Source organism: Juglans microcarpa x Juglans regia, chromosome 6S, assembly GCF_004785595.1.
Source record: "Juglans microcarpa x Juglans regia isolate MS1-56 chromosome 6S, Jm3101_v1.0, whole genome shotgun sequence".
Taxonomy (NCBI): domain Eukaryota; kingdom Viridiplantae; phylum Streptophyta; class Magnoliopsida; order Fagales; family Juglandaceae; genus Juglans; species Juglans microcarpa x Juglans regia.
This window is the reverse complement of record NC_054605.1, coordinates 10,140,774-10,168,022: the sequence shown is the minus strand read 5'-3', so window position 1 is coordinate 10,168,022 and position 27,249 is coordinate 10,140,774. Positions and strand designations below refer to the sequence as shown.

The following is a 27,249-nucleotide window of genomic DNA, read 5'->3' as shown; positions in this document are numbered from 1 at the left end:
AGTTGAGTTATTTATGAATAATAGTGAGTTGAGATGGTGGAGTGAGTTTTGTAGGGTCCACCTAATATAAGTTTAAATGTGTTTGAATGTTAATATGAGTTTAGATATATTTATAGGAAGTTGAAAAAGGTTGTGGTTCCCGCATGTAAAAAAATATTGAATTGAAAAAGGTTGTGGGTCCCATGTGTAAAGAGGTTTTGAGTTGAGATGAGTTGAATAATTTAAGAGTTGGGTGTTTGGATGTTAGACTCAGCTTAAAATTAGATTAAACTAAGTTGATTTCAACCGAGTCTGTCAACTAAACGAGGCTTTAATATTAATTACTTTACGAGAAATTCTATTTGCAATCCTTATTTGGGGACTGCATGTGCAAGCCCTTTATTAAATAGAAAAAAATACAATTTTGATAAGGATATTATTATAATTTTGAAAAAATTTAAAGATAAAATTAACTAAGCTTGTAATACAGTCCTCATTTAGAGACTGTATGTAGCATTGCTCTTACTTTATTGCCTTTAATATGAAAGCTATAGCAATTTGTTTTAGACTTGGTTTCTCACAAAGGCTTTTGTTGTTGGGCTGGACTTGGATTCACCTGGGCTTTGCTTTTAAGTTGGGCCTAATCCTAAGTTCAGTTTGTGTTTTTACAACGAGCTTGACTCGTGTTGGGCTTGATTTAACTCTTATGGGAATTGTTTGAAGTTAGGCCTGGTTTACTTTTTGTTAGCTCAAGACTTTTTATTTTATAGAAACTTTATTTTTTTCTACAGAAAATAATTAAGGATTTATATTATATTATTTAGTATTAATTTTACAATTAGATTTCAATAGCAAATAATAAATGATTAATTTTTATTTTAAACACTTTTAAGTTCAATGTCTATTGTATGAAATGAATTTGTACTGTTTACTGTATTAGATTTTGATATAATTATGCTATTAAAATTATCAATTGAAAACAAAGAAATATGGTAAGAATATTTAAATGATATTAGTATTTATTAGATTTTTTTAAAAAATTGAATAATTATATTAATCATGAGAAAAGTAAACCTATTTTAAGAATTGAGGTTTTTATGATTTATTTTAACAAAGTTGAATAAATGCCAAATTATTTTATTAAGTTATAATTTGAAAATGAAAATATGATATTACTATTTAATTAATTAATAATTGATTTTTATGAAATACAATATTTATTTAATTATTCTTCATGATAGGTAATTAATTAAGTAGAATATTTCGACACGGATTCTAAAAATGTTAGTGACATTTCATACTTCATATAGGTAACAAGCTACGAAGTGAAATTTAGAAAGCAGCGAAACAAGACAAGTAGCTTGATCATAAATTAGTGTAAATAGATTATTATTAAAGTCAGTTCTTTGCTAGCCACTTTTTATGTACTACGCATGTCACAATTTATGTAAGAATGTCATTTATTATAGCACACGATCATGTTAATTTTTTGCATCATGTTCAGATTCAGCATTTTATAGTTATTTATATTAATATGTATGTCTTGCATCTCACGTCGCATAAGACACGTAAGCTTTCTTAAGTTCAAGTATAAGATAAGATAAGATTAGTTTAATTAGATGGTCAGTCAAATGCATGGTACCAATGCAGATTCAGAGACGATGTGTAAGCTACAGACCCAACCGTGATCCAACGTAGTATGCTAGAATACTACCTCAGTGGCTCCCCTTGCAGCCATGGGATGTGGGGTCGATGCACAACTTTAAACACAGGGTTAAGTGTGCTGGCAAATCAGATAAGTCAGAACAGTCAATTAATTCAGATAAATTAAGAAAAGTCATGCATAACATAAACATGAGTATGAACTGTCATGATTTTTAATTCTTAGCATGAAATCTTTTATGAAATCTTTACGTTTATTATGTTTACATTGTGATGAATTTCTTATTGAGTCTTAGACTCATTTTAGTTTTATTTCATTTTTTAACCACCCAAGTGAGGATGATGATCAATCCAAGTAGGAGGGCCAGGCTCAGAAGGAGCAGACCAGTGAACTTTAGTGGATTTTATTTTATAGCAGCCCTTTTTTTTAGTTGGTTCAAGACACGAGTTATTTTGAAAACTCTTTTTATAAATTTCATATACATTTATTAAATTATGCAATTCTCTTGCCTAACTATATTTATGTAAGTACGTGACATCTCTAACTCTAGGGAAGGGAGTGTTACAGGAGCACTCCCTTCCACTCATCCTCTCTCCCACCTTAGCTCTTCTTCTTCTTCTTCTCTCGTCCCTATAGTTGCTTTGTTTCCTGTTATTTCTTTAGCACTATTTCATTTCGACTCACAAGTAAATATCTTTCCATTTGTAACAAATTTTTCTCATACCTATTCCCTATAGATTTTTTTGCTTTCTTTATCTTTAGATCTTTTTCTATTTTTCTTGGTTGTTTATTTTTGTGTTTTTGTTGTTCTTGGATGTGTTTTTTGGTTTCTGATTTTCCTGTTTATTGGTTGCTGATTTTCGTGGATTTTGGCTACTATTTTTGGTTGCTGATTTTTCTGGAAGTTGTGTTTTTGGTTATGTTTTTCTTGGTACTGTAGTGGGGCCAGAAAAATCATAAACGAAGCTTTACTTAGATATGACTTATATTTGATTGGTATTTATTTTATCTTAGTGATTGGAAAGGAGGGCGTTTGGGTATGTTATAGAAAGGGAAGGGAGAGGTAAGGTAGTATTTCAATTGGCGAAGAGAGGTAACTCGACAGGGAAGGAATTGGAAATCGTCAAAGTAACTTGGCACAAAAATATTGTGGCGAATTGATCATGGCTACATTTCCCAACCAAATACAGTCACAACAAAAGAAATAATAAGAATCCAAAAAGCTTAAGAAATTACCTTTTTAGATTAATACAAAATTAATCATCTTAAAAAAATTGGCAATGATATTTTGTAGGGCCGTAGCTTTATCATCCACATGCAAATGGACAATTATAGATATCCCGACTAGTTTTTCCAATGGAACTAACAAACGATGAAACATCAATTTTCAAGAAAATGTCAGTTTGCTATTGAATTCTCAAAGTAACTTGGCACAAAAATATTATAGCTGATTCATCATGGCTAACTTTCCCAAACAAACACAATCACATCAGAAGAAATAATACCCAAACATACCCAATAGATGAAAGATGAGTTCTTCTATATAGCATCCACTATAGCGGTGCACACAATGCACACACTACGTGGATGCTTTTGGTCCATGTGTTTTTTTTTTGTTTTGCACCAAACGGCTTCTCTCTTCGTCTCTCTCTCTCTCATCAGATCAACTCTCTCTCTCATCCCTCATCGACTCTCTCTCATCTCGGGCTCTCTCTCTCATTGTCTCTCTCTCCTCGACTCTCTCTCTCATCTCATCTCAGTCTCTCTCATCGTCACTCTCTCTCTCTCATCAGCTCTCTCTCTCATCTCGATTCTCTCTCTCATCGTCACTCTCTCATCTCGGTCTCTCTCTCATCGTCGGTCTTTCTTTCTCTAATCTTGGTCTCTCTCTCATCGTCACACTCTCTCTCATCATCTCTCTCTCACATCTCAGTCTCTCTCTCATATCCCCTCTCTCTCATCAGCTCTCTCAATCCATAGTAATTTCGAATTTGGGAGATAATGTTGTAGGGTGTTTTTCGTCATTTTACTTATGCCACGTAGGGTGTGCAGCGGCTGCTCCCACTACAGTGACTTCTCTCCAGATTTTTTTTATGAAATATACCCAACATACCCAAAGAAATAATGAGAACCCAAACACAATCACAACAAAAGAAATATTTAAAAAGAAATATTAAGACAGAAAAATTAATCGTCTCAAGAATTAATCATCTTAGAAAAATTGATAAACAAAAGAAAGATTTGGTGCCCTTTTCGGAAACTTACCCAACGGTGCCCCAGATATGGTGAACAGGTAGATGGGAATTCAATAGGAGGACGCGCGGGGGAAGAAATTTGTCCTAGAAGTTTGATTTGGTTGCACGGCACCGGGGGGGCTAGAATCTGTCGAACGGGAAGGTAGGTTTTTGAACTAAGAGATAGCATAGGGAAGGAACGGAGTGGGGAGGGAGAGAGAGAGAGAGAGAGAGAGAGAGAGAGAGAGAGAGAAGTGACGGAGGGGGAAGCAATGGAGAGGAAAGCAACGGAGGGAGAGAGATACGCAACAAAGGGGGAAGAAATTGAAGACGTTCTAAAGTCGAGAGTGTAAAGCCCCAATGGAAGGTCCAAACCACATGACCTATACTTCAAAATGACTAGTGATTGATGCAATTGAAGTCTTATTGGAACCTTATAAAGAGCAAGAACTCCTTCCCAAGCAACGTGGGATCCTATACACCACCTATCCTTATCCATATCATATGAGGGTATCACAATCTACCCCTCTTAAATTTTCGATGTCCTCGTCGGGCCTGTTCATTGTAGGTGACAAGGCTCAAGTCCCACATTTCTAGTTGGGATAGGCTCTGATACCATTTGTAACGCCCCAATGGAAGACCCAAACCATATGGTCTATATTTCAAAAGGACTAGTCAATAATGCAATTGAAGTCTCATTGGAACCTTATAAAAAGTAAGAACTTCTCATTCCCAAGCAACGTGGGATCCCATACACCACCTACCCTTATTCATATCATATGGGGGTATCACAGAGAGTGAGGGGGGGGGGGGGGGTTGGTGAACCAACCTTCAAGTAGATTTTTCCCAATTGAGTGCTTATTGGACAATGAAGATTGTCTTCTTTCTTTGGACTTTCTTTGGCTTCCTAGACAGTTAAGCACTTGTGGGCATAAGGGATTTTGTTTCTTGCGCACAATGGATTCAGTTGATGCACAATGACTACTTCATTTATTTATTTTTATCTAACCTAATTAGGACATATGGGCATAATATAAGATAGATTTGGGGGGTTGCTTAAAAGAAGCCCTAATTGCAGTAGATTACCTTGTTATAAGTAACCTATAAGGTTATAAACCATAGGTCTCCTTATAAAATCCAACATGGTGCTTCACCAACTTATTAATATATTCGGGCCTTTGGATGTTTATGCTACATCTTGACTCCTCATCTTGAAGTCCATTCTTCACAAAGTTGAGCTTAAGGTTGATTGCTGCAAACCTGTTATAGTCATCTTGGATGAGTTTCCTAGTCATGCTTAATAAGCTAAGGTTGGCGGCTAGTGAATTTTAGTCTAATATCTCTAGTTTTTAAAGAGGCCAGGTGTAACAACCCAATCCTAAAATTAGGTTATAAGATAAGTTTTCTGTATTTTTCATATAACTATTATTATTATTATTATTATTATTATTATTATTATTATTATTATTATCAAATTTTACATTTATTAATTTTAATAGGATTATTATCATATTATTATTGGTATCTTATGTATGACCCGATTTTTTTGCAATAGCTGATTGAGCTGAGTTATTGCATATTTTATACATTTAGAACCAATATATTTTATTTATTTCATTATATTATTATTGGTTTTAGATGAAAAAATAGTTAAGATGAATAAATCCGAATTGTGATTTAAATCGATTTATAGCATAGTTTATTCTTAATTTTATAACTTGTGATTTAATTGAAAAATATTTCTTCACATGCACAACACATTTTTTTTTTTTATATATTCTATTCTTTTATTTTATTCTATTTTATTTTATTTATCTCTAATTTTTATTTTATTTTATTTAATTATCTTTTCAACCCAATAAATGCAAATGAGAAAAGTCAAAGCTTGAAGGGTTTGAAAAGTTTATTTGGACGGAAGCAAAGGAAACACACGGAAAAGAAAAAAAAAAAAATAAGAGGAGAAACCCACACACGCATGCAAGAAAAAAAAAAAAAAAAAAGGAGGCTGGGGCATTTTGAAAAGGAGTTTTAAATTTCACTGCTTCTTCCTTTCTTTTGGATTCGGACGCAGGGAGACGCACACATCGCCGTTGAACAACCTTGAAGGGTCCACTGCCACTATCGCTGCTTCCATTGCCTACCACCTCCATCTCCATTCATTTGGCTTGCTCTTTTCATTCCCTACTTTTTATTTAATTTCAGTTTAAAGTTTATGGAATATTTTTGTGATAGTTGGCTTAGACGTTTGGGCATTTTATTTGCTGTTTATTTATTTCGTGTTATTTATTTTTCTCGCTTTTTTAAGCTTTCATTTAACAGTAATTACAATTGCTATGGATTGATTTTGAGAATTTGTGACTTGAATATAAGGATGAACTCTAGAATCTTGATTTTGGGGTTTTTCAATTCTCAATTCATATTTTGTCAATTACTTTCTAATCTAGTTTAATTCTTAGATTAGTTTTATTAATCTCTTAGTTCCATTGCATATTAGATTGATTAAAGTTTAATTTGTTAGTCTTTTACATTTCATTTCAACACTCAAAAATCTAAAAATATGAATCTAGTCCATGACTTGTACCCTTTTCATTCTTGTTGCACTCTTCCATCTATTGCACATACCATCATTTTTATTTTCTCTTTGTGAATATTTTCACTATTTTAAACGAGTTTGATTTTAAGTAACTTTCTCTGAGGAGATGATTTATGAATTTATTCCTAATTATTACATGACGTCCTTCTGCACTTGGGATAGCTTTTGTGCTGCTCATTTTTTAGTGAGTCAATAGCCTCTAGAGTTTTGTTTTGAATTTGAGCCTTATTTCTTTCTACATCCACCGGTAAGCCTCATCCTTATCTCCTTATTGATAAATCCTAATAGGAGACCAACTCATAAAAAAAATACCCCACCATATATCCTCCCTATCATCTATAAGAACCTCACAAAGCTCTCTGATTTAACCACACAAAATATACCTAGAGGAAGAACTCGCTCCCACACAACTTAGTACTTTGCCCAGCCCACAATTAGCCCTTTTGCCACGAGCACACAACCTCCGTCCACCGCAAACCACCATCACCCACATTCCTTCCACGCTGCCTAGAACATGCCGACGCCACCACCAGCCACCTTAGAAGACATCGGACCATCCTTAGCCGCTAAGGCACGGTGTAGCAGCCACAAACGTGAAGCCCGAAGCCTCTGCTTCTCTTCCATGGTAGCCACCTCAAAGAACGTCGAACCACCTCCCGACCACCACAGAAAGAGCCGACCAGCCCAACCCCATCGCACCCATTCCCTCCCAGTAAGCCACGGTCGTCCACCACTCTCTCTCTCTCTCTCTCTCTCGTTTTTGGCTAAACAAATCCTCTCTTTCTCTAAACTCTCTTGACATTGCACCACCACAGAGGAGCCTCCAGTTATGCCACTTTCACTTCCAACCACCCAAAGCCGCCATCCAGCCCATCTCCATTGTGTGCCCCCTCTCGGTTTCTCCTTTCAATTGTTCTTAGTTCGTGTGTTACCTGAAGTGTAGCCTCCCTTTAATTCGTATGGGGCCTAAGCCCATGCGGCCAAGTGCGTGTGCTGGACTTATTTAGATAGACTTGTGTTTTAAAAAGTAATATGCGCTTAGTTTTAACTTGTTTGGTGTTTAAATCTTGTGGGCTAATTTCCTTGTGGGCTAGGCTTGAGATTAATTAGACATGTATCATTGTGATAAATTTGTATTTTAAATTGGGCTTGATTTTATTATGTTTCAGTAATTGTTTTAGTGATTTTTATTGGGCTTAGTATTTCAAGTTGAGTTTATAAACTCATTTTTATAAGAAAATGCTTAAAGAATTTGAAATGTATTTTAAAGTATACTATAGAGCCTAATATTTTTAGTTAAAATCTCCTTTGTCTATTTAGTAGGATTTTAATAAAATTATTATGTTATATTTTAAATAGAAAAATTAAAGAATACGTTATGAGTTTTGAATAATTATGTTAAGAAAGAAAACCTATTTTAAGAATTTGGTTTTTATGACTTATTTAAAATAGCCCAAATATTCTACTAAATTATAATATGTTATTAGTATTTAAGTAATTCTAAATATCAGGATTTATTGATTATGGAGTTAAACAAAAGATTTATTTGACTATCTTCTAGATTATGAATTTAATTAAGTAAGATATTAGTACATGTTGTTCTTACACAGATTTAGTGATAGTTAATACTGCGTATAGGTGACGAGCTACGAAATGAGATTCAAGAAGAAGCGCAGCGAGGTAAGTAATTTGATCACAAATTAGGATCATCACAGTTCAGCTTATATAAATTATTATTAACGTTAGTTCTTTGACAACCATTTTTATGTACCACTCATGTCATATGCAAACATTTATCTAATATAGAATACGATAATGTCATTCTGCATCATGTTCAGATTCAGAAATTATAATTATGTACGTATTATGTCATGCATCTCATGTGCATAAACACATAAGCTATCTTAAATTCAAGTGCAAGATAAGATCAGATCTGTTAATCAGATGGTCATTTAGATGCATTGTACCAATGCAATTAGATTAGGGTGGATGTGCAAGCCACGGATTCAAGCGTGGTCTACCATAGTATGCCAGAATACTATCAGCAGCTCCCCTCACGGCCGCGGGATGTGGGGCCGGTGCACAACCTCACACATAGGGTTAAGTGTGTTGGCCAGTCAGATCAGTCAGTTAAGTCAGATCAGTCAATTAAGTCAGATAAATCAAGTCATGCATAGCATAAGCATCAGTATGAACAGTCATGAATTTAAGCTTTCAATATGAAAACTTTTATGAAAAACCTTATGTTCATTATGTTTACATTGTGATGGATTTCTTGCTGAGTTTTCGACTCATTTTAGTTTATTTTATGTTTTGAAACTACCTAGGTGAGGATGATGAACATGAGCAGGCATGCCAAGATTAGAAGGAACAATTAATTTAGTTTCAGACATTCTAGAATAAAATTGCTTTTATGACATAAATTTTATTCAGTTTATTCATTTAATATTTTTAGAATACATTTTATTAGACATTTTTCTACAAAATAAATCATAATTTCATTTAGTAAATATGATATCTCTTGCCGGGTTTATTTTATGAAAAACACGTGATACTCCTAGCCTACGGGAAATGGGTGTTACACCAGGCATTTGTAAAATATAGAAATAATTCTACAAATGAGACAAATAAAAAAAATGGACATATGTAAATAATAGTGGGATGAAAAAATGAAACAAGAGTACAATTTTAAATAAAACAAGAATATTTTTATTCACATAAAAATAATTATTATCTTCAAGAAAAAAATCTTATGCCTCACTATATAGTTGTCATAAGTGAATAACAAGGTTCGATTGTAGCTGGCAATAGGTTTTCTTATCTCTAATGATATTATGATATTGAATGAACTCACTAAATTCAGTTCTAGGACTAGGTGACACTTGTTCATGTAAACTCTCATTGAATTGTTCATATTCGAAGTCATTTGCTCCATTGTCACCCCGTTCATTTTCAACGATCATGTTATATAAACTTAAACATACTATTTTAATATCATTGAAAGTTTCAAGGTGAAAAAATCATGCAAGTCCACGAATTTTTACAAATCGTTCTCCAAGTATATCAAAAGCACACTTCATATTCTTCCTTGTAGACTCTTTGACTACAAACAAGTGTTTTATCTTATTTTCTTGAGGAGCTTAAATGGTTTTTACAAATGGCGCCCATTGCAGATAAATACTATTAGTGAGATAGTACTATTATTTACTTATGACCATTTATTGTATGGTCGACAGTTGGAGTACACCTTTGAGCAAAGCTAAATGATGTATCTAGCACATTCATATCATAACAAGACCAAGTAATCGAAAGAAAACTTGTCAAATCCACAAATCATATAAAGCTTCTACTTTTAAAATAATTGTTGATTTATGGATATGATCAAAATACATACCATGCAAAGAAGTTGGACAGTTCTTCCATTTTCTGGTGGATGCAATCAATGCTCCAAACATACCTAAAACTCCAAGCTTTTACCAACTGCAAGCAATCTAACAATGTCTTCATTGTTGGTTTTCTTTAAGTATTCTTTAAAAAAAATTGAGACCATTGCTTTAACAAACAACGCCAACGTTTTTAATTCAATGGCTTCTCCAATCTTCAAGCGTAACACCATATGCAAGTATTTTAAGAGTACCAATAATAATCTTCGAAGGGAAGAAAAATCAAGCCTTTCGGAATGATATCTTCGATGGATGAAATAAGTTTTGTGTGTTTACATTGCTGATTGGATACCAAGAAAAAGAACAACTCATTTGGAATCTCATTCGAAAATATTTTTGAATATATATTGGTGGTTCAGCAAAAAAAAAAAAAAATTGACGGGATTCCAATTGATCACACCTAATGAATGTGGATGTTTGTTTAGAACGACCATGTGATATTGATCATTCTTTTTGTCTTACTATCTCCAATTCTTTGTTAGAGGCTGAATCGAGAAGTACCATTTTGTGAAAAAGATAATGATTCATTCAAAGAAACTAAAATTTGATTTGAAAATAAACTTGCATTGAAGTGAATAAAATTGTTGAAAAAGGTATCTTATTTTATTATGAAAGATATGACCCTTAGACGAATTTAGACGTTGAAAAAATACATCAGTTATAAATTATTGTGTTTGGTGTGTGCGTGTTTTTTAATATGATTAGTTTAAAAATAAACTTTCCAACTACATTTAGAATAAAAAAAAAATTAAGGAAGAATATAAATATATATTTAAATGAAATATAGATAGATTTAGAGAGTTTATTATATTTTGCTTTTGAAAAATGGTTAGCTAAATTTTAGCCAAAGAGTATCTAGTTCACTACTCATGCTTGCCTTGCTTTTCCACCATGTAGTAATCAGTTTAGTCTCTTATTGTTAATAGAAAAATGATATATATGCAATCTTTTTCGCAACTGTTTACATAATTCTATTTTAAATGGTAGACATTTTTATAAAATAACTTATAAAAGTAATATCATTAGTACACATTTACCCTCAATTTACAAATATTTGCATAAAAGATTGCAAAAAAAAAAAAAAAAAAAAGGGTTATACGCATATTATTACTCCTTGTAATATACTAATGGGCATTTCGGAATGAATTGTAATATAGTAATCAATTATTTTGTAATGAAAATGCATGTAATCCAAAAATAAAAATAAAAATGAATTGGCTAATGTTCAAGCTTATCCTCTCCAAATTATTTCTAGAAGTCTAATCCAAACTCCTTACATATCCCTTATACATTGACTTTCCCTTATTTATATAGAAATCGGGCCTTAGTAAACTAACCTATGAACCCAGGAGCAAATGAAAAAGCTGTTACAATAATTGGACCAAACTTTTATAAGAGAATTTAGCCCTACAAGAACATTCCCATTCGAGTATGTATATGTCCTCTATCCCTATAATTTAATGAAAATTTTAGGGTTTTGAACAAAAACTCCTCTTCATCCCAATTCCCATTTTACGGTTAGGATTTGCAGTTTGTATAAGAATTCTCTATATTTGGAGAACGACTGTACATTCCATCATCCCAATTCCCATTCGGTTTTCCCTTCGTCCCCCGTCTTCTTCTCTCTCGATTGGCCCTCTCTCGCAACGCAGCACGAACGATCGCAGCCTCTCCATTGGCAATTTTTAGGAGTGAAATTTGGTTTTTTCAAAATTGTATCTTTCATTTTTCTTCTATTTTTCTTTTCCTATCTCTCTCATTCTTTGTTTCTCTCTTCTCCTTTTTCTTCCTCCCGGCACCATGATCAATGTAGAATAGAAGATTGTTTGCCTACAACTCTCTCTCTGCATCGGCAATCTCTTCGTTGTTTGGTTGTCGAGAAAGTTTAGATGCTTTCACCAATATTTTTTTTTAGTTTGTCACTCTCGTTTACATTTTTATTTTGGGCTTTGTTTGAGGAAACTGCTTCTCATTTTTTTTGCATGCCAAGCTTTGTCTGTGTATGTTTTTGGCTGTGTTGACTGTTTGGCTGCTGAGAAAGTGATGATGCTTTAACATGGATTTTTTTTAAGTTTGTTTTTCTTATTGTTGTCCAACCGTTTTTCTTGATCGATCCATTCATTGAGGCTTGCAATTGTGGCTTTTGGTGAATTTGGTGCGTTGGGTTTTTGGTTGTGTTAACTGTTTGGCTGCTGAGAAAGTGATGATAGTTTCACACATATTTTTTTTTTTAGTTTGTTTCTCTCATTGTTGTCCAACCGTTTTTCTTGATCGACCCATTCATTGAGGCTTGTGATTGTGGCTTATGATGATGCGGTGCGTTGGGTTTTTGGCTGTGTATGTTTTTGGTTGTGTTGACTGTTTGGCTACTGAGAAAGTGATGATACTTTCATATGGATTTTTTTTTAGTTTGTTTCTCTCATTGCTATCCAACCGTTTTTCTTTTGCATTCCATTCATTGAGGTTGGGAATCTGGTTTTGAGAATAATTTAGTGGAGTTTGTGGTTATGGAATGAGCGAATCATTGTTTATGGTTATCCATTCATTAACTTTGTCTGTATGCTTTTTGCTATGTTGGGTGAATTTATTGCATACCCGAATTGCTTTTTTGATATCCAAAAACTACATAGTCAATTCCTTAAACCAATTCACTTTCATTGCTCTTTTCATGGATAATTTATTCTGTGTTGTTGGGTCATTTGCAGCGTTTTGTATCTCTCGGGGTAGGGAGGCTGTTATTAGGCTGTGATGATGGTGTTATAGTGTAAGTTAATTCACAAAGTGTTAATGGGGCCCATCGCTATGGCGGGATAATCCTCACTCGGATGGCCATATTGCTTTTTGTGGTACTTTTCACAAAGGGCAATAGGGGTTCGGGTGGGGTTTTGCAGGCATTCGATATGAATGACTCCTTGCTTACGCATGCTGTCAATATTTCCATAATTTTGAGCCTCATTTATTTATACATTCGATATAAATGTACTGGATGGGAATGCTCTTATTTAGTATTATTGTGATTTACATGTTGTTTGGTTGTTGTTTTGTGTGAATATGTGAATTTGTCAGTTTTGTTACATTGCTTTTTGCTGTGTCATTGCTTTGTGTTATGTTGTGATAGATAAGTAATGTGTAAATTAAACTCCCTCGACTGTGATGATGACAAAGTCTGGTGGATATAGGAAATTTATGGTCATTTCCTCAATGGCTAGGTAACCTGGATGGCCAACAAGTAGTGGCAACTGATTGTTGTAGCCATGAGAGGGTGGCCAAATTTCATAGATGTCACCATTCGGTTCTTGAGCCGGTGATGGAAAAACTCCAAACTTTATAGTTACGTGTCTAACATTTCAATGCATTTTTAGAAATGGATTCACAATACTCTGGACATATGTACTTCACCAACCTTCTAAGTGAAGATCCTCAATTAGACCCCACTTATGATGAGCAAAGTGGAAACTCTTCTATGACTGTTGATGACTCTCCACCCCTACCCCATAACGATCCTATCGGCATTAGGAAATCAGTCAGGGGTGCGAACTTCACCCCGAAGAAGACAATTTACTTGTCTCAGCATGACTTGATTGTAGCCTTGATGCTGTCCAGGGAACAGACCAAAAATACTCCTAACTTTAGAAATTTTTTTTTGAATACTTACAGAAATTTAAAGAAACCACAAATGATTAGACCATAAAGTCTTTAATATATCGGTAATCGGTTATTTAAAAGGCGACAAACAAATTTTGTGCGAAACTAGCCCAGGTTGAAGGGTTGAATCAAAGTGGCATGATCGAGCAGGACAAGGTAGAATATCCATACTCTTACTTGTTTTACGAATAATTAATTTTTTTTATATATTGGTTTAACATAAAGTTTTTTGTTTACATGCAAGTTTGACGAGGCTTAGGTTATATACCAATCGCTAGAGAAATGCTCATTCCAGTTCGAGTATTGTTGGCACCTGTTGAAAGCCAACCTAAATGGATTTGGCATTCCATAAAGGAGGATCCAAAGCGAAGGAAGACGATGTCCCCGTCCCAAACCCCGAATCGATGTTCAGGCGCTACGGTAGATTCAGTTTTTGATCTCGAGGTAGATAATGTGATAGATAATAACGTGATTGAATTGGATTGACCAATGGGAATGGAAGCTGAAAAAGGAAAACGAAAGCCCAAGGCACGTCAACACAGGAGATTGTTGTCTTCAGCAAACTGAAGTATACTTTTGGAGGAGTCACGTGCTCAGGAGAAAGAGTATTTTCGCCTCAAAGCCAAAAAGATGGAGTATGAAGAGGAAAAAGAGGTAAATAAAATCCGTTTTGAGAATGAAAGACTGAGGTTGGAGGCGGAGAAGATGTAAAATGACAAGGAAAAAGAGTTAAATAAAATCCGTCAAGAAGACGAAAGACTGAGGTTGGAGGCGAAGAAACTAGAGCTCGCCAAGAAGGAAGCGGATCAGCGCATTATGATGATAGACGTGAATGCTATGCCAGGACTGCAACGGTTATATTTCCAAGAACTACGGAGGGAAATCATGGCAAGACGCAATGTTGCAGCACATTTGGATTGATTAAATTTTTCTGTAAAAAGTTTTTCCTTTATTTTCTATTTCAAGCAATGATGGATGACAATATTATTGATAGTAAGACCGTTTAATTTTTATTTGGATTGTGTAAATTGATATTTTAAAACAAGGAAATTGGTCATTGCAATTTCAGAAACTATTATATATTATTTCAAATATAGTCACTACTAACATGAAGGAAATACGAATAAAAATTTAATTAACTCAAATATAGTTTATACTAATATGAAGGAAATACGAATTAAAATTTGATTAACTCAAATATAGTCACTATAACATTAAGGAAATATCAATCAATTATACTACATGTCTACTGTTGGGAATATAATAGCCATTAATGTTCAATTAGATCTGGTTGGAGCTGATGATGTGCCGAGCTGTCTCTAATATGGTGATGACGCTAGATGAAGTCCATAAACTCAGTTGTGTGATTGCGCTATAGTTCCATGACTTCATCATCAAGTTGATCATACTCAATGTTCGGACCCTCGCTATCATGCTCGTCTTCAATGATCATATTATGTAGAATAATATATGCTTTTATTATATTTGTTAGTTCCTTGACTTTGAACATTCAAGAAGGTCCACGAATTATTGTAAATCGTTGCTAAAGTATCCCGAATGCATGCTCGACATCTTTTCTTGCGGATCCTTATGCTTTCACAAAATTTTTCTTCTTATTCCCTTGTGGTGATGAAATTGTTTTCACAAAAGTTCGCCACTTGGGATAAACACCATCCGCAAGGTAGTACCCCATCTGGTAGTGATTGTCATTGATTGTGTACTTGACTGGAGAAGCATGCCCTTGGGAAAGTTCTATGAAAATAGAATATCTCTCTAGCACATTAATGTCATTATGTGAACCGGGTATACCAAAAAATGCATGACATATCCAAAGATCATATGAAATAACTACTTCTAAAATAATAGTTGGTTCACGAATGTGGCTAGAGTACATACATTTCCAGGCTGTGGGACAATTTTTCTACTTTCAATGCATGCAGTCAATACTTCCCAGTATTCCTGAGAATCCCTATTATTCACCAACAGCAAGCAATCAAGCAATATCATTGGCATTTAGAAACCGCAAATATTCATCTGAAAAAAAAAATTACTATTGTCTCAGAGAATTTTTTAAGGCTCTCCATTGCGATGCTTTCACCAATACGTATGTATTTATCCATAAAATCTCCAGTAACCCCATAAACCAGCATTCTAAGTGTTGCGGTTATCTTTTACATAGAAGATAAACCAAATTTTCCGGCATTATCTCTTCTCTAGACGAAATATGGCTCGTAAGACTCTACCTCATTTAGAATATGGAGAAATAGGAGACGGTTCATCCGAAATCTCTTTCAAAATAGATTAGAGGGATATACTGGATTTTCTGTAAAATAATCACGAAATAGGCGCTCGTGCCCTTGAATATGATCACGCCGAATAAACTCACGGCGTTGGTGATTGCCACGATGCCTCGATACATTCAACTCATCTTCAGAGGATAAATATGTGAGCAATTTGTGAAAGAAGGTATGAGCTATTTGATGAATGGAGTAAGAGATCAGGGAAGACTGTTGAATTTCGATTCTTTAGATCAAATGAGACTGAGTTTGTAAGAATGTGAATGAAAGCAGAATGAATATTTATAGAGGAAAAAGTTACCGTTACATATAAGACAAAAAATGTTACCGTTTGAGACTGGGCAAAAAAAAATTATTATTGGAGAAAAAACAAAACATGTTACCGTTGGAGGTAGGAGTTCAAAATTTTACCGTTGGAGAAAATCTTCAAAATCTTACCGTTAAAGAAATGATAAAAAAAATTTATCATCAATACATGACTAGGTATTACCATTAAAGAAACTGATAAAGAGTAGATATTAAAAAATAACATCACGTTAGAAAATACACATATTAAAAAAATTACTATTTTTATAATACGGATTTCTATTTGAAAAATAATACTGTATCCGGTAGTCAAAATCGTATAAGTATTTAGTAGAATGTGATATTTGAAAAGAAGATAATAAGACAAAAGATTTAGTAGTTAAGATTGTAAATGAAAGTGAGAGAAAAAAGTAATAGAGAAAGAATAGAGAAATATTATTTAATAGAATAGAGATAAAGATGAGGAATGTGATGTAGGAGGTTTTTAAAAGATAAATAAAATTTAGGAAAAAATTTTAGGGAATGTGATTTTTAGTTAAATTATAGAGAATTTTATGGGGGAACCTAATGTGAATGCTCTAAGAGCATTCAAAATGGCTTCTTTATCGGATCTTTTAAAATACACCATCAAAATCTATTTTTGTTTTTATTTTACATATTAACTTTTACAATATATCATACATCAATTTATCTATTTTTTTCTATATCAATTAAATATTATATTTTTTAATATTTTTTTATTCATTTCAAATATTTTTTTTTTACTACCAATGATATCCTTATATCTTTTGATATATAATTATGTCATATTTTATATTAATCTAAATTTATAAGTTAGACTAAAATATAAATTGATTGGACTATATTATTAGAATATCCTTAAGAGAGTCAAATATTCTCTGCTGGAGCTATTGTAAAGAAGGGTGAGATTGTCTCGTTAAATTTGATATGCATCTCATCAGATCATTGGAAAAGTCACTTTTTAGAGAGAGGAATATGGAGAAAAGTAGAAGAGAGAAATTAATTAAAAAATTTTAGAACTAAACAGTTCACTCACATCTAGCAAAATATAAAATGAAGTTCATATACAACATCCATTGGATGTCACTTTTGATCTTTATATATATATATATATATATATATATTAAAGGAAATTGTATTTTACAAAATCCATTGTTCACATTGAACTTCTTATATTTGTAATTAAAATCTAGGTAGCTAGAAATACCATCTTAACTAGTTTATGTAGTACACCTATTATCTATAACACATTAGATCGATCGATTATTAAGGTAATGTTTTTTTAATTATATTTTTTTATTTTCTTATTTAACATAATATCCGATCGTCATATTTATTATTTTATCTAAATATCTTTTTATTTATGGTCATTTATTTTAATTATAGTCTCTATTTCGGTCATTGCAATTGTGAATTAAATGTCAGTATGCTATATCTAACCGAAGTAAATCAAACAATGATGATTTTTATATGCCATAAGAATATGTTCTAAAGTTGATTATAGAAGTTATTACGATAATATCAATCTTCTTGCAAATCTAAAGCTCATTATAACTTTATCAAATTTTTACACAAAATATAATAAATAATTTAAAATTTTCAAATTCTAAAATAAAAATTATATTATAATAATATTTTATTCAATTTTCAATAAAATATCTAATCTTATCTCATTTGAGCTGCGTAACCAAACAAGGAAACATTCACAATAATTTCATTTGGGAGAACTTATTTGCTCTATCTGAAATTCCTAAGTACATTGCATCGGGGTAATGATAATGTAGCCTAATTGTAAGAATAAATTGTGGTAGATAAATAAGAAAAAGAAATCATAAAACTATAATCATTAAAATATATAAAAACAAAATACCCATTTACAAAAGCTACAATGTTCAAGTTGTTGGATACCGAAGATGATGAAGTTAAAGACTTGGCAATGTGGTGGTGTTTTTTGATTTTTGGTTAAAATTATGCTTTCCTGGACATTATCCATGATACAATGCTAATGCTTTAAACAATCTCCTAGACACTCTTTGCCTCAATCCTTTTGACACTTTGAATCCATGTGTGTTATGTTTGGATGTCAAGCATACTTCGATCAATTTTAAACTAATCATTGAAAAGACTCACTATTATTTATAAATTATTTAAGATCATTTCAACATCTAGCCGCAATTAAAATTTATAATATGGGGATAAAAGGATACACACATCTACAATAATTATATGACATAATTTGACTTATATGATAATTTAATCTAAATGATGTAGAACACCTTCGATCATTGATGTGTAACATTTTACGGTATTTTTTATTCTCGATTATTTCAATTTATGTATTATATTTTAAGTTGTTTCATATATTAATCACTTAAATAAAAACTTATTTTAAACATAAATAGTAAATTAGTGTAGCTTAAAAATTAAAAATCCAAATTTTCTTTTGTAGCTTAAAAATTAAAAATCCAAATTTTCTTTTAAAAAATAAAGAGAAATGATTTATACAAGTCTTAAATAGATAAATTTCATACAAGTCTTTATAAAAAAGTGGATCTCATTTTAAAAAGGTGTAAAAAAAATTATTATTTATTAGTGGGACTCATTATTTTATAAAAAATTTATATAAAATTTATCTATTTAAGACTTGTATCTAACATTAGTCAAAAACAAAACGGTGTATACTCTCAATGAATAAGTTATTGGCTTCTTGAGTAGATTAGAGAGATATTTTATAAATAAAATAACGAATGTTTTATATTAAATTATAAAATTGTTTTTTTTATAAAATATACGTAAACCGTCTAGAAGGTGCAGGTTGAAAGGTCGGAGTGGTGGCCAAGTATTCCAGTATTTGAGTGAAGCCCGCGCTGCCACGTAAAGGAAAGCAGCCATGAACAAGAACAAGAACAAGGGCAGCCCCTACGGAAACGGGAAAAAAAACCAAAACCCGACACTTTCAGCACCTTCGTGATTCAGAAAACCACAACACAGAAACAATGGCATTGAGAGGAGCTGTTGCTACGGCCTGCAACGTTGGGGGAAGACAAAGGAACACATCTCTCCTATCGATTCCTCACTATCTCAGATTCAAATTCAATCGACTTCCCTCACATCCTCTCCATAGATTCACAGCCTTTCCTATGCACCAACCCGGTGAGTCTATTTTTATTCTCGTATTTCGTGCTTCAAACTCTTCTTGGTTGTTTCCGTTGAAATATAAATGTGTAAGCATGAAATCACATAATAATGGAATAATATTTGGATGGTTTATATAATCCATTTAGGTTCAAACTCATAGTTTTTAGATAAAAATTATAATTCGAATAAAATATTATTTTTTAATTATTATTATTTTATAATTTAAAAAAGTTGAATTAAGATTTAAAAAAATTAAATTATTTATTATATTTTATATAAAAATTTAAAAAAATTATAATGATAAGATGAATTGAGATAGTTTCACAATTCAAATGGGCGTCATTCTCATTGGAACCCAAGTCTTGGATTCCTTTCTATATTCATAGTTTGGAAAAACCCACTTTGGGCGCAAACTTATACAAATTTATAATCTTCTTGTTCAATAATCTGATTAGTCACACAAAGAACTGAAGAAACTTAATTTGGTGGGTTATTGAGATACTTAAATTTGTGCAGCGCTTAGATGCCCAATTCGTGCTGTAAGTGAGGCAACTGCCAATCCGGTAACACCCAAGAAGGAAGGTGGAGAAGAATCACCTCCGAATTGGAAGATCAAAATGCTGTACGATGGGGACTGCCCGCTTTGTATGCGTGAGGTCTACCTTCAAGGACCTGTTATTGTTCTTGCATTTCATTTTAGCTTGTATGTAACATGCTGATTAATTGGTTATTAAATTCTTTATCGTGGAAGTTGGTGATTTTAATATATTGATGATGTGTTTGACTTCATTATATTGTCAGGTTAACATGCTCAGAGAGAGGAATGAGCGCTATGCTACGATCAAATTTGTTGATATAAGCTCGGATGATTACTCCCCAGAGGAAAATCAAGGCCTAGACTACAAAACTGTATGATAACTTGTTCGTTTTTTCCCCTAGTTTTTATGGATAAAAGTGTTTCTCCTGGAAAAATCCAACCTGAGAGACCTTGTAGCTCTATTGTTTGGCAATTTAACTCTGTAGATTGCAGGTAGAGCAAGAAACTTTGTAGCATCTATAAATCCACCTTGGGAAGCATCTCTTTTTCAGGTTTATAATATGGTAGTGATGAATTTTTGTTTGCTGTTTAGGTTATGGGAAGGATTCACGCAATCCTATCTGATGGAACTGTAGTCACTGATGTTGATGTACGCCTATTTCTTACCTTTCCCCCACCACCCCCCTAATATGGTAGTATATTTACTGTGCCAATGCTCCAAATTTATGTTTTCCTTTCTTTCTAAACTTCTATCAAGTAGTACTGCAATATCTTGTACTTTATTTTAGGGTGTATGTGTAATCGTGCATATGTGCATGCTGTCTTTGTGAATATGAACAGTATGCGTTTCAATGGTTCAAACTGTGGCTAAATCTAAACTTAGAATATTAAAGGGAATTATGAGGAAATTGTTGAAAAGAAAACACAACCAACAGGTGCTGGAGCTTTAAACAACTACAGGAATCAATTAGTAAAGTCTGGAATCATAAAACTTAGACAATCATGTTCGATTTGAATATCTGAACTCTGCCTAACTGCAGATAAAGGATATGGAACTAGTAAATACCACTGTTCATCGTCAGGATTTCCACCATTTTATGCTTAGCAAGTGTACCGAGGATCCTAAGGAGGCCAGTGGGCAATGCCACCATCAGGCATCAGCTAATCACCCAGTTGAACTAATCAACATGTGATCACGTTGGTTCTCACTGAGCCAAATGACTTGTCTGTGTCCTTTGCAATGATAAAAACAGTTTGGAAAAATTACATTTTGGACCCCCAAACTACCACTATTTTTTCAATTTGCACCATAAACTGTCAAGACTAACAATTGGCACCCTAATACCACAACATGACAATTTACATGATGGGTTAAGTTTTTGACTGTTATGATTATCCATGTCTTGTTTTTCATCGATCTTAAGGCTCAAACCATAACTGAGGGTGAAAATTGCCATATGGTATTTTAGTATGCTAATTGCCAGATTGCATAATTTAGGGTGTAAATTAAAAACGGTTGAAGTTAGAGGGTGTAAAATATAGTTTCCCCAAACAGTTTTGTCAATGGGAGATGTAATTGTGGGAATCATTTGGAAATTTTTAGATATGGAATAATTTTGGACAAGCTTAGTAAGATAAGACATTGCCTCTCTGTTGTTACTGTTTTCTTTATATAAATGCATTTCTACCGAGAAAAAAAAAGTCACTCAAATGCAACTTCCGCAGGCATTTAGAAGGTTATATGAACAAGTGGGTCTCGGATGGGTTTATGCCATTACCAAATATGAACCTGTAAGTTTCTCTGTTCTTCCAGACTAACCGTTCAATTTGAATGCTACCACCTGTAGAAACAGAGGTTTTGGTTAAATCTCCTTATCCTTTTATCGTACTGGAACTTAAAATAACCTTGAGCATTTAACAGATTGCAACAGTAGCTGATGCCATATATGGTGTTTGGGCTAAATATCGTCTTCAAATCACAGGTAAATTCATATTACCTGAACACTTTTGTATGATTATTTCCTGGAAGTTCTTATGTCTTCTTTGCTTGATGGCCAGAGATGCACCAGCCTTATGAATCTACACATTCAAGTCCATGATGTTTTTCATTGTCATGATAAGCAATTATTGTTTTTATAAGCTTTAAATCGTCCATGAATTTTAAAAATCCTTGATTGCAGTTGTCTGATTAAAAATTCTCTTTGCTCCTTTTAACAAATACTACCTTCTTTAGTTCTTTGAAACCTAACTTAGTCAATTACTGATACGATTGTTGCTCAATTGAACTATAAATTATAAATATATGACGCAAAACTTATTTCCTCGTTTTTTCCAGGACGGCCATCTTTAGAAGAGGTTTTGGAGGCTCGAAAGAAGAACAAGGTTGACATACCATGCATCTGCACGGGTTATAATGCCTGCATCTATCAAGATAATCAACTGAAGCATGCATACATTTGAGAACAGAATATATCAAGAATTAACTCAATGTAACCAGGTTCTCTAGAGAATAAAACTATCTGCTGATTAAACAAAAGAAGAAGAAACCTATTAACTGACCTTTTCTCTTGATTCCCCATTCTTCTCTCTCTCTCTCTCTCTCTCTCTCTCTCTCTCTCTCTCATAAGAGGCTTGCATGATGTATGTTGACTCTCTGCTTGGCGCATATATAAGATTATCAGGTCCTTCTCCTAGTCAACTGTATATTTTACATGAAACCAAATGAAAAGAGCTAAAGTTTAAGTAATGGTAAACACGGGATGCATGAACATTAATTACTAGAAAGCAGAAATGGCAATGCTAGCTGAAGCAGTTTCGCTTACACGTTTTCTCCTCAATAAAATGTTCCATAACTTATATATTTGATGTATCTAGTGCTGATAGATCGATGTTTGGTTTCTGTTTTCATCACAGGGTGAAGTATGCAATGACAAGAATACTTGTAAGATGTGAGCTTGATGGGCAATTGCCAGAAGCAGAGTTTTCAAGGTCCCCCCTCTTTTTACTTCAAAATAACATCTCTTCAAAATGAGCTGTAATTTTACAGTCTACTGCTATCATTTAGTACAGTCATCCAAGTGTAAATTCCAAATTCAAATGCAATCCCCTATGCTCTTACAATGTATAAGTATAAGTTATGATATTCTACTTTTGTCAGATAGAATAAAGGAGAATATTAAGAACTCGCATTAGTCTCGAATTACTACTTTAGAGCTTTTGGTCATCATCCAAGCCAAGTTCCAAAGCAGTTAATACTTGTTTGTATATTGAGGTTTATGTGCATGGCTTTTAACAAAAGTGCTCTTCTGTAACTAGCGACACTACGGTCATCCCATTGAAATAGATGACAAAGATACTGATACAAAGCGAGGTGTCTTAAAGAGCTGGAAGTCCTCTCTGTGAAATCAAACCCTTCACGCAGGCAAAAGAGTTGCCTGATTGAAATCTTTTGGCATTGAATCCATCAAACACTCGCAAGTTCGTTTCAAAATGCTTTATCTAAGGCGACATTGTGCCAAAAGTCGGTTCTACATCTATTGAGAACCCAAAGGAAGAATTGTTTTAATTTTTAACCAGACCAAACTAGAACTGAAAATAAAATGCTTCTGATGGGTCAAATGATATGCCAGGAACTGAAAATAAAATGCTTCTGATGGGTCAAATGATATGCCAGAAAACATGCCAAACCAAATCAGATGAAAGATTAAAGTTTATACCCATGCAATGGTCTTTTATTCAATGTAATCTATCACTTCAAGCCGTGACGAATACTTGCTACCTGTCTTACTGAACGTCGAAAGACCAAAATACATCCGGCAAAAGTATGAGTTGGTCCCTACTTAAGTCTAGCATTCTAAAGTATCTTTCCTGCAATTGGATCACACATATTATCATCCATACAAGCTCATTATGTTCATCAGGCGCTAACCAGCAATCAAGCATTCTTCCCCACTCCTCTCTCTTTCATCAACTTACCTACAAATTCATTGATGTTCTTATCCGAGCTTCCACCTGAACTAACAGCTCTTATTGCAAGCTTTCTCCATTTACTTGCATTCTCCTTTATCTCTTCACTTTTTGTTCCTACCATAACTTCCATTATACACATCTCTAGCTCATCCCGCGACACGATCCCCTCTTTGTTTTTCTTGGCCTTTACTCCCACCCGCCACAACTCCTCCACAAACATGGCATTAGTAGGCTGGTCACTCCACTGTGGAAGTGCTACCATTGGCACCCCTATGCTCAAGGCCTCCAATGTTGAGTTCCACCCACAATGTGTCACAAAGCAACCAACAGCCGGGTGTGCTAGAACGTCTAGTTGGTTGCACCACGGCACAATCAATCCTCTTCCTCGTACTGAATTAAGAAAGCCACTCGGAAACTTGTCCTCGGAATCTCTTGCAACGAGTAGGAAATGCACATTGCTTGCTATTAAACCCCATGCAATTTCTTCAGCCTGTTCAGATGTGATGTCTGCCATGCTTCCAAATGATACGTATACCACTGACTTTGGTGGTTGTGTCTCAAGCCATCTCAGGCACTGGTCACTGCTAAGCTCCCAAAGACTGGCTCCATAAGTTCTATCTCCATTGATCTGCTGGTCTAGGTAGGCTGATGGCACCGTTGGACCAGTCATCACCAAGGGCCAGAGTCCCATCATAGCCTTCACTAGCTTTTCACCAGTCGATGAATAAAATAAGATGTATAAAATATGCAGTACTTGCGACTTAACATAGAGAAACGAAATACATAAAGCACTCTATATCTGACTATGCCCTCTATAATTATGTATTGAAAACTTCTACCATTGTTTTTATTATTATTATTTTTTATTTTTTTATTTTTTTTCAATTTGCACTCTAAACTATCAAAACTGACAATTTTTAATATTCGAATCTTTGATAAATGGTGTAACTTGTCAAAATTTGATATTTTAAGGTCTAAATATCTAGTTTTGATAGTAAGCATTTATATTACAAAAACTGTGATATTTTCGAGGAAAGTGTAATTTCTCCTTATATATTTCGTATTTATTCATTATCCAAGATTATGAGAAGCTGTAAAATTTGTGAACTTCCTTTGGCTTCTCTACTCCTATCAAAACAACAATAATAAAAAATTATGATTTTCATTCTTCATCTTCGTCTTCTTCTTTTCCCTTTCAACATCTTCTGTTTCTCAATTTCTCTTTTTATCTCTTGGTTCAAACTTATCTCTATTAGACCATTTAAGAATTAATTCTTCGATGATTTCCTTAATATGCTTCTTCCTTTCATTCTCCCACCTAAATAGCGTCTATTCTCAATAATAGTAAACTACAACAGTAATTGGTGGTACTCTTAAAGTTAAACATAAAAGCTCTGAGGGTGAAATAGAGCAAAGTTACCTCACTTTCCAGCTCTTCGAAACTGTTACAGAACACCCAATCATTCTCTTCCAAAAGGACAAATTGCTCCAGGATCACTGTCAAGTAAGCAGTGGCAAGTGCGGGCTGCCCAAGAAAACATGGCAAGTTAGAAATGCCAAGGGGAGGAAGGCCAGGCAACAACAGCTGCTCAGTTTCTTGCTTCACAGGCAAAGTAAGGTGACCGTGATGGATATGCCAATACATGGAGCAAACAGAAGCCGAGTTTGTTAAGAACACAGCACCATAGATGCCAAATTGCTTAGCCACATGAAGAGCCCATGGTAGCAAAGAGTCATACACAATACAGTTTACTGGTGAGGCTGAATCATTGAACTTTGATATCAGCTCTGCTAGAGTTTTCGATCCTACTGATTTGAAAGAATCTAAGTAGGCTTCTAGACTTGGAGCTTGCTTAAATCCAGCTTCATCAAAGCCATCTGAGATGGGCTCCACGCCTACTGTGGCTGAATGAATAGACTTGACGGTATAATGAGTAGTGGCCAGAGTTACCTTGAGTCCTTTGCTGGCCAAACGTTTTGCAAACTGGAGGAGAGGATTTATGTGGCCTTGGGCAGGATATGTGAGCACAATGACATGGCCTCTCTGGTTGTTCATTTTCTTGTTTACAGAGATGGACTTTGCTCGGTGAATAGAAGATATTCTTACAGGCGTTCTAGCTGAGTGTCCTGAGCAGATTTAGCATGAAAAATTATGTTAGAACATTGAAGAAGTAGCTCACTGTTTTTGACATTAGGGTCAAAAGTTGTGAATGCTTATTAGGTAGAAATGGTGGGCTGCTTTGAAGATTTGATTTTGGAAAGAAAAATTCTTCTCATCAGTCACTGTTTACCACCCCACATCCCACATCCTATAAAAAACACCTCCACATCTTACGAAAAAGTTATAGATGTGGGGTGTGAGAGTAAATAGTGGTTGATGCATAGTAAATTCCTTCCATGATGATTGTACGTTGGCTTCATTCCGGAAGGCTACTTTCAATTATTGCAGTTCCATGTCAGAAAATTCAAAAAGCATTATTTCTTCAGTGAAAATTTGGCTTTCCACTTTGATTTGGCTTGTAAGAACATTCAACTGCTAACTACTCTACATGCTGACTAAACGAAGCAAGATTATGCAATAAGCTCAACAATTCAACACATGTCAATTACAATATGGCATACATATATAATAGCAGAATACAAAGTGAAATAAAATAAAGCTTTCTTCAGCCACAAAAAATGGATTACAATAACCCATAAAAACCCCCACCTCGGTTTGATTTGAGATCTTATATAATCCAAAAAGAAAATCTTGCTTCACAACATAATGACATTTCCAGTCAGTAAGAAAATTAAAAGCAAAAAACCCATTTGACTTTATTGCATCATATGATCAAGGGAAAAAAACAGTAACAATGATACAGTTATGATAAAGACCATATATATCGTAGCCTTTAAAACTCACCCTGGGACTTGGCAGCAACAATAACGTTGTTGTTGTTGTTGTCGTCCTCGATCAGAGGGTGGTGGGAATTTCCTTGATGGGTGAGGGTGGAATCACGAGTTTGGAGCCAAACGATAGTCTGAGCTCGATGGCGGAGTCCGAGTGGAAAGTGGAGAGAGAGAGTGGAAAGTGGATAAGGAGGAAGAAGTAGAACAGATGAAGGAAGTCTGACTCGGTGCATGAAGCAGCTAAGCACAAATATTGAATGTCTGGACTTTATAATAGTGCCAAGCGGTAGGACTGATCAAGCTAGCATAATATTAACAAAAGTTTTACTCATCGTTATCAAACCACACATCATATATAATTTTTTAATTTTAATTTTTATCTCTTATCAAATATATGGTATATAAATGATGAATAGAAAAACTCAATTAGTTTAAAAATAATAAAATAAATATAAATATAATATGTAGGAATGATGGGTAGTAAAATTCTAATATTAAATAACAAAAATCAAATGATTTTAGAACGGAGAC

The 27,249-nt window shown here is 33.9% G+C and overlaps 2 protein-coding genes across 3 annotated transcripts; one reads left to right on the top strand and one right to left on the bottom strand.

Moving 5' to 3' along the window:
- Window positions 1-19,018: 19,018 nt before the first annotated feature.
- On the top strand, window positions 19,019-23,041 carry LOC121237302 (uncharacterized protein At5g50100, chloroplastic). Its single transcript, XM_041133989.1, has 8 exons — window positions 19,019-19,334; window positions 19,836-19,975; window positions 20,121-20,228; window positions 20,450-20,506; window positions 21,583-21,648; window positions 21,779-21,839; window positions 22,193-22,239; window positions 22,771-23,041. Exons 1-8 carry the CDS (start codon window positions 19,178-19,180, stop codon window positions 22,807-22,809), a joined length of 675 nt encoding a protein of 224 aa, XP_040989923.1. The 5' UTR covers window positions 19,019-19,177; the 3' UTR covers window positions 22,810-23,041.
- On the bottom strand, window positions 22,239-27,021 carry LOC121237301 (flavonol 7-O-beta-glucosyltransferase UGT74F1-like). 2 transcript variants are annotated; one of them, XR_005934897.1, is made up of 4 exons: window positions 26,732-27,001; window positions 25,247-25,953; window positions 23,574-24,532; window positions 22,239-22,555 (listed from the first exon to the last, which is right to left on the bottom strand). XR_005934897.1 is itself a non-coding variant. In XM_041133988.1 (3 exons), the coding sequence occupies exons 1-3, from the start codon at window positions 26,949-26,951 to the stop codon at window positions 23,792-23,794; spliced, it is 1,668 nt and encodes a 555-aa protein (XP_040989922.1). In that variant the 5' UTR covers window positions 26,952-27,021; the 3' UTR covers window positions 23,567-23,791. The 2 variants fall into 2 exon arrangements, 1 of the variants encoding a protein (XP_040989922.1); XM_041133988.1 differs by lacking the exon at window positions 22,239-22,555 and having other exon boundaries at window positions 23,567-24,532; window positions 26,732-27,021.
- Between the last annotated feature and the right edge of the window lie 228 nt (window positions 27,022-27,249).

Bases quoted from the DNA above. Each gene is read 5' to 3' on its own strand.
- LOC121237301 (XM_041133988.1), bottom strand. From the start codon at position 26,951: ATGCACCGAGTCAGACTTCCTTCATCTGTTCTACTTCTTCCTCCTTAT. The intron at 25,954-26,731 runs GTGAGTTTTAAA...AAATCTGCTCAG, and splicing joins TGTTGCTGCCAAGTCCCAGG to GACACTCAGCTAGAACGCCT. The intron at 24,533-25,246 runs GTAACTTTGCTC...ACTGGTGAAAAG, and splicing joins TCGAAGAGCTGGAAAGTGAG to CTAGTGAAGGCTATGATGGG.
- LOC121237302 (XM_041133989.1), top strand. From the start codon at position 19,178: ATGGCATTGAGAGGAGCTGTTGCTACGGCCTGCAACGTTGGGGGAAGA. The intron at 19,335-19,835 runs GTGAGTCTATTT...AAATTTGTGCAG, and splicing joins CTTTCCTATGCACCAACCCG to CGCTTAGATGCCCAATTCGT. The intron at 19,976-20,120 runs GTCTACCTTCAA...TTATATTGTCAG, and splicing joins GCCCGCTTTGTATGCGTGAG to GTTAACATGCTCAGAGAGAG.